Genomic DNA, 13,998 nt, shown 5'->3' on the forward strand with positions numbered 1-13,998 from the left:
CGTACGGAGGTGCATCCTAGGAGATGTTGAGCCTATATAGTAGGGGTCATCAACTACATTTTTTCAAGGGCCAGAATTTTTCTAATCAAAAAAACTGCTGTTGTCAGGTAAACGTGTCACTGTCAAAGAGGCTGAAGCGAAAAGTTGAAGTGGAAAAGCCCAGCTGAATGACTGATAAGCAGGCTATGCACTCATCATGTATGCCTCATTTGCAATGAAAGATGCTGTTGCAAAATAATACAACCAGAATCATCATCAAGAATGAAGAACTTGAACATAACGATCGCGTCATTCACGTGCATATCTGTTTTTGTCTTATAATACCTCCATAGATTTACCGCTCCAGCGGAGAGTTTGGTTTGTTCAGCCAACAGTGAGGTTAACAAGAATTTGTCCAAATTTCCAGATTCCCGGCAAACTAAGATAAACAGTTAGACTACAAACCGACAGCTTTTGTTTTAGCTTCTTTGTAAAAATTCGCTATTTGCAGAGTAGAGCTGTGTTAGGGTAGTGCGGTGGACTGAGCAGACAGAACAGATTGATATGTCGCTTTCTACATGTTTATGCCGGTCTACACAGGTGAGTGCATTGATAAGTATTGACTTTTTACTCACCAAGGTTTTATTGTAGCCTACTTACAGAAAATAGACTAGCGTGAGTTCATCTGCCCCAGCGGCCGTATCGTTCCCAGTCAAGTGCTGCGTGTTTTAACGCACACACATCTCGGCTCAGCTCTATGTGTGGAGCTCAGGCATCGCTGTACAGAATACCGGCATGTGAATAGAGATGCAAATACAGGGGGCTGGGTTTTTGCTCTAAATGCTTGAAATGATAAATAACAGAACGCAGTTTTTCCTCTTTACATTTTGTGAATTTATGATTATTCAAGACTAAAAGCTTTGGCGGGCCGGATGTGGCCCGCGGGCCGCCAGTTGACGTTCACTGCTATATAGGATGTGGAATTCATTGAGTGTTTATTACCCAGAGGTGATGTTGATGAACTCTGTTAGGCCATTACCACTGTGACTGGCTAGAGGACAAATTAGCATTCCCTTACACTGACCTTCTAACGTCACACTGGGACACCCCAATAATAAAGGCTAGTTTAAGAGTAAACCCATCTTTTAAGTCCGCTGATTTCAGTGCACCTCTTTTATTAAGACAATGGTTTTTTTTTCTTGTGTTGTCCTTATAACATATAGTAGTAGCTGCAGCATGCTAATGACCGGAGTGTTCCAGTTTCCAGCCCTGTGTGCAGCGCTGTGCCAGTCGTGACCTCAAACACAGGACGACTCTCCCAAGACATACTAGTCGATAGGCCACTGAGCACTGGGGCAAATTATAAGGCCATTATGGTACAGCAGGACATGTCCAGGCACAAAGTGGACAAGAGCCTGTTGGCTTTTAATGAAGGGATGTGTTGACCCTGGGTATGTGTTGGAGAGAGTGTGCTAGACATTATGAGTTTGTTTGTTTGTGTGTGCGTGTGCGCTGCATTTTCTAGCAGGGCCATAGCTTGTTCCTAAGTGCCTTTGTCAGAGGTGGAGCCTTCAGAGTGGAGGTTTTATAACACTCCAGGGTGCCTGTCTGACTGTTATGAATTACAAGCTATCTTGGCTCTTTTTTTTTTTTTTTTGTAGCCTCATATTCCTTCCTTCTCCCTTTTCCCCCACCTTTCTCTGCTATGTTTTCCCTCATACATCATTATCCATCACCTTCCCACAATGCCATACTTCCTCTCCTATCCATTATCCCACCAACCCTCTGACCCTGTCTCCTCCTCAGATGGACAGTCTGTTCGGCAGCCTGCCAGAGATGTTGGACTTCCAGAGGGTCTTCCTACAGACCCTGGAGGAGAGGATCGCCTCCTCGCCTGACTTCAGCACTCTCGAGACCCCCTCACAGTTCAAGGTGAGATATATATATATACACACACACACACACACACACACACACACACACACACACACACACACACACACACACACACACACACACTGCAACATAACACCTTATTGATTAAATGTCCAAAGTGTGTGGATTCCATGAGAATGCATATACTGACATTCTTCTCAAACCAGGTGATTTTCTGAAAAAAAAGGTATGATCTTGACGTTTATAAATAATTGAGGTGGTGTGACAGGAGCATCGCCGGCTGATTTGTAGGCTTGACATGACAAGGTGTGGGGTCTATTGATCGAGGTGGCGGTTCACTGGTTGGATTGTGAGCTGCTGAAAGCTAGTGTACTCAAGAGGTTAGGCGAGAAGGGAGAGGATAAAGGGGGCGTTTGGATAGTCTCCCAAGAGAGGGAGGACCGAGTGCTTTGGTGATGACTTCACATGTTCGCACTCTTTCATCCCCTCTCTCTGTACTCTGTTGGCTTTGTGTAGCATCACTCTCTCGCCATCTGTGTGTAACACTCAGTCCCTGCCTTTGTTTTTCTATCGCACTCTTTCGTTTTACAGAAGCTGCTGTTTTCTCTTGGGGGTTCGTTCCTCTACTACGCTGACCACTTCAAGCTCTACAGCGGCTTCTGTGCCAACCACATCAAGGTGCAGAAGGTCCTGGAGAGAGGTACAGAACACAGCTGAACACATGAAGAACGCATGATGGCCTAAATACACATAAACGTACAGCACAAAGTGAAATAAAGAATTGACATATAATAAATACATCTGCAGACACATACTAATTCAAAGTGTCTCACACCCCTACTAAATTCAGCTTCCTTGCACCTATGTTGCATCAGAGACTCCTCACGGCACTCACTGTTGGAAGGTTTGGCCTTCTCTCTTGGGAAACCTATCAATTATGTATAAAAGCAAATGTCTCAGAGGGAGACAGTTGGATGAAAGTGAGGGAAAAGTTTGGGGAAACAAAATCCACCTTTCATTTTGTGATCGACGGTTTCTAAATATTCAAAGCTATTACCTGTTTTACAAGCAGATAAAGTATAAACAAATACCGGCACATGCATTAATTAATACACAGACTTTGGATAACCTTGTCCACAAACAGCAGACCGTTACAACCTGAGAGCCCCAATAATTCCTTGCGTCGCCCTCAGCATGTGACAGAGTAGAAATTTTAAAGTTGATTTATGCCTGCTACGACGTCTGCCTTTCTGCCATTATTTGGGAACGCTGCCCAGTGCAGAGATAAATGTAGGAAGATTGGCTTCTTTGCTGACATCACTGGATGGGGTTGGCAAATTGTGCTGCTTAAATCTGCCCCATTACTAGAATTTCGTGGGATATTCCTCGAAGTAAGAAGCAGGATGGATATTTAATAGGATTAGAAGAAGAAAAAACAATCCTGAAAAGTCCCTGAGGGGTCAGAATTACCTAGAGGAGGATAACGTTTGGTAAATATGGTTATAAAAGCAACACTGGTGCATGAAAGAGTTTTCTGCAGTTTAATATTTTTTGAAGTTCATGAACATGTTTATTTATATATTATGCCACCATCAGGCTATAAGATCCTTCGCTAAAATGCTTCTTGGATGCAAAAACTTAAATCTGTGATTTAAAAGTAAACCGAAGGGTACCCAGTCAAAGATTCAGCACCTCTACATATATCTTATTTTAGTTATTCTTTTTTTATTTAAGATTTATATGGTCACACAATACTGATGTTCCTTTTCAAACAGCATCTGAGATCTTGGCATAGTGATTATTCTTAAGTCTGTGGGTAGTGCCAACTTGGCGCAAAATGGCTCCAAGTGCTTACATGAAGGGAAAAGATGCCAGATTCAAAGTACTCCACTTACATACACCCTTTTCTTTAACCAAAGCTTTCAATGGCGGGGTGTACAGTATTATAGTTGGTACACACTAACTAATATTAGAACAACATGTAGCACAATAATTGCACAGTACAGATAAGAATAGCCAAGTATAACAAGAGATAGTTGCAGATAGATAGGGAGATAGTTGCACATTGCACACAGAGTATATAGTTTGCTCAGCGTGGTCAAAACCAGTTGATCCACGTGAACAGAGAAGAGATCTGTGGGAGTTTGTCAACCCTTAAAGTAATTATATGCCCGTCTCTGCTATCTTCATCGCCCCGCCCCTCCTCCCTTTCCCATCATGCCAAGGGCCCTGGGTTGCCTTAGTTTCTCTGTTTATTTGTCGACTTGTTAATTGCCTGCCAATTACTCCAGGAGGTGTCGATGCAGCTGCCTGTCTGTGGCTGGGAGTGCTATAATTAATACTTTAATGGCCCCCCTCAGTAAGCATTGTGGAAGCATACTGCTCAGGGAAAAGGTCATCACCTTTTACAGAAGGCTCATTCTGTATTATACCAACTATTTCACACTATGCTTTTGGCTTCTCCGTGAACTAAGGAGTCCCAAATTAATACTTTTTTTACCATGTTTTAAATAAGACAGCTTTAGTATTTAAGTAACTCACCACAGTTCTGCTGGATTAAAAAAAAAAAAAACACTTATCATTTATTATGATACTCATAGGTGATGTGCTGAGTATATTGGATGCATTATCAGATGTTTACACTTAAATGCTGCAGTGGTCATGGTACTGGAGAAGCCTACACTACCCCCTGCTGGAGAGAGCTTATTGCACCATGATTCTGCACTGGCCTGCATACGGCAATTTCAGATCTGAGTTTGGCATACAATATAGCCACACATTTCTCACTATGTATGCATGAAACAATCAGAGTACTTGAAGAAACCCAAACACCTAAAACAAATTCTGCATTCCAAATGACTTAGTTTAGTACGAACTGCAGGTGACCTTAGAAGGTATGTACTGTTGCAAGCAGAATGCATACAATTGGACATAGTGTTCTTCATAACATTAGGCCTTGAACTTTGACCCTCTTGCTCATATATCTGTCGCAGGCTTCTGTCAATTAGCTGTCATCAGTCTGTCATCTGTCTGTGCTCTCTTAGCAGCTCAGTCGATGTGATTATCTTCCCCTATGCAGAGGATTGTGGGTCAGAATAGCCAGAAAGGCATACTGCAAAATGCGACCGGATGTAGTAGGACATCCTGGTATTTTTGGCATACTGCATTGACATAAAATGTATTGGAAAATAATAATAATGGGTATTAGATTGGACCTAAATAAAGTCAAGTGCTGAAAGATTCATGTTCAATTTTCTTTTCTTTTAGCTAAGACGGATCAGGCCTTCAAGGAATTCCTGGATGCGAGGAACCCCACCAAGCAGCACTCATCCACCCTGGAGTCCTACCTGATTAAACCAGTGCAGAGGGTTCTCAAGTATCCCCTGCTGCTCAGGGAGCTGGTCTCCCTCACTGATGCTGATAGTGAGGAGCACTACCACCTCACCGGTAGGGAGAAAACATTACATTTAAAGACAAATGCACATCCACACACATGGAGGATGTGCTATAAATACAGGCCATGTTCACACTTGTCATTTCATTACAGTCCTCTTGTCATGCTATCATGCCTGGGAGCCTTAAGTGACAGATCTTGGCACATAAGACATGGCATTTTTCCCCTACACAATGCACACACAATGAGCAAATACAGCTTGCTACTGTAATGCAAAGCACTTCCATATGCAGTCAAGAATTGATCCCTTGATCCCCGTTACTTCATTCTGTTCTTGCCCCTACAGAGGCTCTGAAAGCCATGGAGAAGGTGGCCAGCCACATCAATGAGATGCAGAAGATCTACGAGGATTACGGCTCTGTGTTTGATCAGCTAGTTTCTGAGCAGAGTGGCCACGATAAAGAGGTAAATACACATTTCATAAGATTTATAATCATTATACTAAATGTATTTAAAGTTGCCTTGGCGGTAGTTGTACACATAGCAGTTTCCCAGGACACCTGCTACAAGGGTTTCTTGTTGAAAATAAAATACTAAATACCTATCACAATCAGTGATTGACTACTTCAACCTAGTTAACTATCTGTACATTATCAAAGTGGGGCTGTTTAGTTCCTTATGTCGTTTATGCTGTCTTCTGTGCATTGCCTCCCAGGGATTGAATACATTTAAAAATGTATTAAATATTTAGTTGGTAACTACTGCAGTATACATATTCAAAGTGAATGCTATATAATGTTGTCTACATTATGTATTTAAACAGCGCTCAGACAAAAACAATATCAGTTTGCTTGAAAGTCAGCTATCACCCCATGCACAAACAGAATTTTGTAGTGTCTATGGAGCACCATTCATAGACATGGATACTTGGTATGTATCACACAGCAGTATGCTCCAGCAAAAAGCCCAAAGTCTGGCTTGTTATTCTTCTGTCTCTCCCTCTGCTGTTTTTGTAAACTGTCTCCTGTGTCTCTCTCAGGTCACAGAGATTTCTATGGGAGAGTTTCTCATGCATTCCTCAGTGGTTTGGCTCAACCCGCATACGTCTTTGGGTCGCATGAGAAAAGACCCCGAAATGACCGTGTTTGGTGAGTCTGCACCCTACCCTCAACTTCCACCCTGCTACACTCCAAATGTTTTTGGCAATCAATTTCTTGACTGGTATTCCTATTACACACCAGATACTATTAGGCCTTAAAGGCTTTGGGCACAAACGACCATATAGCAGACCATTTTGTATGCTACCTGTGGATTTTTGCAGTTAAAGTTGAATCCATACAAACCAAGTGTCTTGGGTTTTATGTAGAGCCGCACAGAATTGTGTTTCCAATAGCACTCACACATCCAGATCTGTAGTGCTTTAAGGCTTCAAGCTGGCATCTAAAATGCTTCTGTGGGTTGCACTCCTTCAGTCGCTTTCCCCAAGAGGCATTCGCAGTAAAAACTAAGACACTGATGTGTTCTCTCTCACCAGTGTTCAAGAAAGCGGTGATATTGGTCTACAGGGAAAACAAGCTGAAGAAGAAGATGGTAAACATTGTGTCTATTGCATTCATTTACTCTCACAAGCCACAAATAGTGTATTCGGTGTGAAACTTAGCATTTTTCTCTTTTCCCCGTGATGACCAGACCAACTCTCGTTCAGCACTTTCTCACGGAGATTTGGACCCCTTTAAGTTCCGTTGGCTCATTCCGCTCTCTGCGCTGCAGGTCAGGTTGGGAAATACTGCAGGTACAGTAAGAGGCTGGCAAACGGCCACAGTATCCCCACTAAATCACTCACAAAGTACATCCACTAAATCTTTTTGTTCTTTCTCCCCCTTCGTATTTCCCCACACAAACCCCAAAAGCTCATTCTCCTTGCCCACACACCTGGCATTTCTGCTCCCTCCCTCCTTATCTCCTTCTGAACCCATAAACCACATTTGGACTGAGTGATTAAAACCCCCCTCCTTTATTTCCCCCACTCTCCCAGGAACAGGCACAGAAAGCAGCTGCATCTGGGAGCTGATTCACTCCAGGTCTGAAGTGGAAGGGAGACCGGAGACAGTCTTCCAGCTGTGTAGCAGGTCAGAGATTAAACTTTCAGGTGGAATCGTGGTTATGATTAACATTGGTATGCATTCATAGAACCCATTACACATACCAGAATTAGAATATTTTTTAAAAGAATAATTAAGGTGTATTATGTTGGTCTTATTTTTGCATTTTTTTCCTACCATTTCTTTGGTTATTAAAACACTGTACAAGTAATTTGCCTTCCACGAAGGCAAGAAATGAAAGCAGTCAGGTTGTAAAAAAGCAGTTTAGACAGATTATCTAACCCACTTTATTTGGACCAAACTCAAAGTGTCCATGGCCATAGTGTTGGTAATAATTTCTCACTAAACCCAACAATGGCAAGTACAATTTGTCAACATTGAACCAGAATATTGATCTGTAAACAATCACCTAGGATAGATGTTTACGGACAGTTCTCAGTCTCTCCAAAAAAAGGTTTGGTTAAACTGCTTTTTACAGTCTGTCTGATGGTGTTAGAAAAGCAGGCATTCAGAGGTCTTCTTTATAGAAATGTTAGTATTCACAGATCTTATTGTTGCCATTACTCATGGTCAAGGCTACAAAGAAAGACCCAAATGGTGATCAGCTGGAACAATTTTGTAATTTATTCAAAGTACTTAAAATGTAGTAAGTTCCAACCTCATTAAAGTAAATTAAAATGGCTAAGTGGTGATCCAGCTTAAGAAAATAAATCCTGTTTAATCAAATATTTTTTTTTTTTTAACGGTTCGATAGAAGCAAAATAAATGCGTTCTCTTTTTTGATAATACCATTCTCATTTAAAGCTCACTAATTAACATTTTAGAGGTCTTTATGCTCAGCTAAGCAAATTGGCTACTGGCTGTATCTTCATATGTCAAACTATACCTGTAATGATTTACAATATTTGTAAATAATTTTTTTACCCTTACCTTAAAATAAAACATTTAGTTTAATAATCTTGTAAAGCCTTTTTTTTATGTCAATGTTCCCTAAACAAGACTCATTAGGGTATAGCATGTCTTCCAATGGATCCTGTTTGCTGCTGTTTTAGCATTTAACAGAAAAACTGTCTACATGGGGATAGTAGTGAGAGTGAAGCCTGTAGCCCAATTAATTCTCATTACACACTGTGAAATTGGGATCACTCCTAATGAATTACCTCACCCATTTCGCTGGGGACACATTGGAACTCTCTCACCAATCCCGTTAATCTATATTTAGCATCAGAAATCAAGTTGAACATATCCTGTGCTCACGTTACTATGGTACCTCTGCTGTGTCCTCCTTAGTGTGCCAGAGAACAAGGTCCACATCATCAAGGTGATCCGCTCCATCCTCAGGGAGAACGTGAAGAGCAACATGAGGACCGAGGGCACGTTGGAGAGGAGCTGTAAGGAGCGCCTGGTCCCCCTGCGCAGCACCCTGCCCTCCTCCGCCAGGATAGGTGAGCGTTCAGAAGCATTCTCGTGTAAATATATGTGCAGGAGAGATTTCTTTCAATTAAAGATCTATAAACAAAATTCAACATTCGTTTCCAGTACCAGGTACTGCCTCCTGGGAAGTTTTCCTATAAAAACATGTCCACAGGGCAGAGGAGGGATTCTTGTTGACTATTTTAGCCTTTAAAACCATCTACTGTGTAATGCTAAGTATGCATGTACTTTAGAGATAATCGTATCTCACTTTTTAGGTCATAAAATGCTAGAGGGGCTGAGGGTGCAAGTGTTTTGCTTAGATAAGAGTGGCATTTCTAACTTCCATCTCCACATGTTACTAGGTTCCACCAGGGCATCCTGGTTGTGTAAGCAGCCACTTGGAGATCTTGCAACCCAGGCTGCGAATCCCAAGCTGGGGCCAGACTCAGATGAGGGGAGCCTGAGCAGTGGAACCTACAGTTTATCTGGGGCTCCTCCACCTTGCACCTCCTCTGAGATGCACATCCTCCCTGTCCAGCAGAACTGGCCTCAGCCACCTGGATCCAGCTCGCAAACCTGCTCCACCTCTGCTGTGAAAGAGTCTGATATTTTAAGTGATGATGATGATGGCTTTAGCGAGGGGGGAAGAAGGAGGGGCAGTGGAGACAGCAGTTCCCCAACTAGCGCCATTGAGGCTCAGTTCCTCCAACTTAAACTCTCCGAGGACGCTGCTCCAGCTCCCTGTGTTCAACCTGAGGGAGTGGGGGACACTCCAGAGACCCAACCCAAACTGAGGCGAGGACACTTTAATGCTGTTAAGAGGAATACCAACAGTTTGAGGAGGAGCCAAGGTGCACTGTTAAACATGAAGGCACACAGCACGTCACTGGACAGACAGACTGATGCAGCATCGCCGTCAGGGGTCATGGACTTCAACACGTTGTTGGAGAGAGAGTTCAGCGTCCAAAGTCTGGCTTCTGTAGTGAATGAAGACTGTTTCTATGACCCTGCTGAGAGCTGTGCCACTGAATCTGGAAGTGCCACCTCATCATAGGGGACTGAGAGACTCGGACCAAAGCCCCTGTGGCTCACTGCAGGCTCTACTAGTGTGGCTGTGAAGCTGTGCCTAAACTCGGAAGTCGCTTTTGTAAGCCACAAACCTGCCAGCTAAAAGTTAGGTGTAAAATATCAGTTCCGATAGAAGCCTTGGCTGACAGACCCAGTTACTCCACAGAGAGAGGTGAAGCGAGGTGATTTCTGTTCCAATGATGATACCTGTAACGAATCTGCCAAGCACTGATTTTCCTGCGATTTCCTCAGCTCTCTGGGCTTTTCCCAACAAGCTGTCTGAGTATTCCATCCTGGTTTCCCCTGCAGCTCATGCTGATTGGCAGTTTTTATTTGGTTGACCTTTTGAAGAAATGGAGAGAATGTCCTCGTCAGTACCAAAAGTTAAGAGGAAGAAAGTCCGTAGTGCATATAGAGCCATGGGAACAAGTTTTTGGAGGCACAATTTGCCGGGCAGCAGGCCTTCACACAGAGGTCATGGGTTCAGGGTTGGTAAAATTTTCATTTGCATTTGGTGTCACAGAACCAAACACTGTGGGTCATTGGTTATTACAAATTACCTTTTTGTTAAAAGTGAAAGGTGGCACTGATTTAAAGGCTATCACGGACTAAAAAGATCTATCCAAAGAGCTGTGGTGTTCGTGTCAGTCTTCCTGAAAAAGAGATGCTGGCTGGCTTAAACAAACAGGGAGGACACCGACTTTTGCAACTAAGCCTTTTTGTGCACTAAAGTACAATGTTTGCCCATAAATTTGAAATATTTTGTATCTGTACAGGTTTTAATGTTGTTTTTATTTATTAATAGATTTCATTATGTACATCTTAGCAAACTAACTTTTTGGGTGAAGGCTTGAACTGTTGGCTAAAGATTTGGTCCATTAGTATATTAAAAGAAAATTAAAAGACATACAATACCGCTTGACTTTTTTCCACTTCATTTTAAATGTAGCCTACGGTCTTTCTCTGAAGATTGTAATTTTCAGTTTATGCATTGAAATGTACAAGTGTTTTTGAGATCTGGCTGCCTAATTGAATGATTTAAACTGCAATGATGTTTAAAAGCCAATGTTTCTTTTTGTTTGTGTCCTATGTGTATATATAATCTTTTCTATCTTGGAAACATTAATGTATTCTTACACATATTTGACACTGTACAGGTAAGAACAATGCAGGAATTAGCAATAAATGCAGCTGATATTTTTGTAAAAGCTTTGTTTGCCATAGTATAAATTACATGTTGAGGTACTATTAAAAAAGGCAAACTACTGCTACATTCTTTACCTTCTCAGCTCAACCTTACCATGCCTTTAATGCTAGCATACCAATGAATGTGAATGCCCCATTCTTATGGAATTGTTTTATAAATAAAAGTTTTATCTGAATGACACTTGGAGAACAATGCTTTCAACTTGCCTTTCAAAGTCTGTCATTTCCGTTGTTCTGACGGGTAAAGTAGTGCTGGGAAGTCTCATCTCAGGCTTGGTCCCTGGGCTCGACTTGCCACCCGTCCCTGATTAGCTGTCATAAGAAATGCAGGTATTGGATTAAAAAAAAGGTGGTAATTCCTCAATAGAATATCTAATTATCTGACAAAAGTGGGGCACCGTTACATAAAGTAAGAGCTTTACTGCAGTGCTCGGATTTTATACACTGTGTGAAATTAACCAAGCTACACAAATTTTCAATTGGCTGAGCACATTTAGCATCACCACAATTCATTTTAACTAAGACATCCATAAACAAACCCTGAAAAACAATAGAAGCAAAATATATTTAAAAAACTATCTATCTATCTATCTAGATAGATATAAGTATCTTGTCTATCCTTAACTATATACATTATCTTTCCATTGTTAGACAAGAAGACATTTCTCTAAGCCACCAACCAATACAAGGCCTATTCACATCCTTCCAAGCAAGAGAAATCAACCGTTTGGCTTGCAGTAAACACATATCCAAATACTTTTCTTTTTTTTAAGTTTTGATCAGATGGATACAACCCCAGGAGTAATACTTTGGGGTGGAGAGGCAGCCTAACAGACACTATTTAAAATACCCCTTGTGCTACCTCTTTCCAGAAGTCCTTAATTGTATTCCCTTTGGAGTGATTGCACTTGTAGCATAGATCTGGGTTTACCCTATTAAACTTATGCAACTTCGCTGGGGTAACATATGTTTGCATTAGCCAATTATATTGTAATAACTTGAGCCTGGTATTCACGGTCTGTTTCTGACCCTTACTACAAATACTCCTCCAATGTTATGTCCTCCTGAATGTCTTCCTTCCACGAATTTAATTTGTGCTCAGAAGATTCGGTTGCGTTACAGATTAGCATAGCATATAAAACTGAGATTCTACCCTTGCTGTTGCAATTGGTTGACAAGATATTTTCTAACACTGACAAGGCGGGTTCCATAATTTTTTGATTCTGGGCAGCCATTATATAGCTCCTTATTAGTAAGTGTTTTACCATGAGTTTTTCAAATGACATAATACTTTTATCCTTATACAAGTTGAGAATTTTCCTCAAACCTCTGCTGGCCCATAATTGGAAACCCTAATCAGCTCTCCCAGGAGCAAATTTCTGGTTTCACCAAATAGGACTGAAGGCTGACAGAGTGTTTGTTTTACCCAGAAATTTCCACGCTTTATACCAGACATTTATTGTATTTAAAAGAAAAGGCTTCTTTGTTTTCTTATCCGCTGAGTAGAAATACAGATTAAGGGGTAATTTGGAGATTACAGAGACCGTCTCAATCTCCATCCACACAGGGATAGTGTCTAAAGAGAAATAGTACCACGGATACTAGGCACAATGACCCCTCACCCTGTCATATGGTAAAAACAAAGACAAGTGGACCCTGGGACGTCTGTTATTCCAGATTAAAGCAGAAAACATCTTTTTTAGTTTTGAAAAAAAAGAGATGGTGGTGGTGGCAAAGGAATGTTCTGAAATAGATACAAAAGCTTTGGGAAAATATTCATTTTAAGGACATTAATCCGTCCAATTAAAGATATAGGTAAGGATGACCATCTACTTAAGCACTATAATAACTTAAGCGAGGCTATGTATGTAACATTTGTTGTACAACAGCCACTGTGGCCATACGTGACTATGTTTATGCTAAAACTTAGTAGCTAATAGCACAAGTACAAAAGAGTCATAAAACTAGAAGGATACAAGTCAGTTTGGTTCAGGTCTGGTGTGATTGATCCAGTACCATGCAATGACAGATAGCTGTGGCAGTTTGGTATCCAGGTTAACTATGAAGGGTGGTGGTGGGCCCAAAATGTTTGAAAATGTCCTCCAATCACCTCTAACCTACCACAGAAAGTCTGTGTCATGTGTTCTCGCATGACAACACATGACACAGACTCTCTGACATACTATGACTTTTTTTCGACACATGATACTATGACTTTTTCTTTAGCTCAGTCTGTTAGAAAACTGATTGAGGTGTTTTAGGTTGGGAGTTTGATTCCCATCAAATGCAAGTGTCCAGAGGAAAGTCTATCTATACTATGACTTTTTTTGACATACTATACTATGACTTTTTTCAACATACTATACCTTTTTTTTTTTTTTTTTTACTTTTTGACTTTTTTTAATCACTTTTTTCAACATGCTATTCTATGAGAATTTGACATACTATACTGTGACTTTTTTAAATCACTTTTTGACATACTATAATGACTTTTTTCCACATACTATACTATGACTTTTTACGATAAACTTGTTCCTCAGCTCAGTCTATTAGAAGACTGGTTAGGGTGTTCTAGGTTGGGAGTTTGATTCCCATCAAGTGCTAATTATTTTTTAAATCAGATGTCCAGAGGAAAGTCACACTATACTATGACTTTTATCAACATACTATACTATGACTTTTTGTTTTTAATTCTATATACTATGACTTTTTAATGTTTTTATTTGACATACATTTTTGAAACCGAACCCACAGCCACTGCAACAAGGACTAGCCTCTGTACGTGGGGCGCACACTCAACCAGGTGAGCTACCCAGGTGCCTGACAGTTACATTTTCATGTGCAGTTTTCTTTCAACTAACACAAAAAAAATCTGTTTTGCGTCTTTCGCGATGATGATAAAAAAAAAAACTATACATTGTGCAGCCCTAATTTATA

General features: G+C 41.0%; 1 protein-coding gene across 3 annotated transcripts in view; it reads left to right on the forward strand.

The window, feature by feature from the left end:
* tiam2a (TIAM Rac1 associated GEF 2a) overlaps window positions 1-11,251 on the forward strand; it is a 78,584-nt gene extending 67,333 nt beyond the window's left edge. For all 3 annotated transcript variants that reach the window (XM_028565463.1, XM_028565461.1, XM_028565462.1), the window contains exons 18-27: window positions 1,786-1,911; window positions 2,467-2,575; window positions 5,143-5,322; window positions 5,616-5,734; window positions 6,309-6,417; window positions 6,804-6,859; window positions 6,959-7,061; window positions 7,305-7,398; window positions 8,662-8,816; window positions 9,150-11,251. In XM_028565463.1, coding sequence (XP_028421264.1) covers window positions 1,786-1,911; window positions 2,467-2,575; window positions 5,143-5,322; window positions 5,616-5,734; window positions 6,309-6,417; window positions 6,804-6,859; window positions 6,959-7,061; window positions 7,305-7,398; window positions 8,662-8,816; window positions 9,150-9,841 — 1,743 coding nt within the window. In that variant the 3' untranslated portion in view covers window positions 9,842-11,251. The remainder of the gene's footprint in view (window positions 1-1,785; window positions 1,912-2,466; window positions 2,576-5,142; window positions 5,323-5,615; window positions 5,735-6,308; window positions 6,418-6,803; window positions 6,860-6,958; window positions 7,062-7,304; window positions 7,399-8,661; window positions 8,817-9,149) is intronic.
* The last annotated feature ends 2,747 nt before the right edge of the window (window positions 11,252-13,998 follow it).

Source organism: Perca flavescens, chromosome 20, assembly GCF_004354835.1.
Source record: "Perca flavescens isolate YP-PL-M2 chromosome 20, PFLA_1.0, whole genome shotgun sequence".
Lineage (NCBI taxonomy): Eukaryota > Metazoa > Chordata > Actinopteri > Perciformes > Percidae > Perca > Perca flavescens.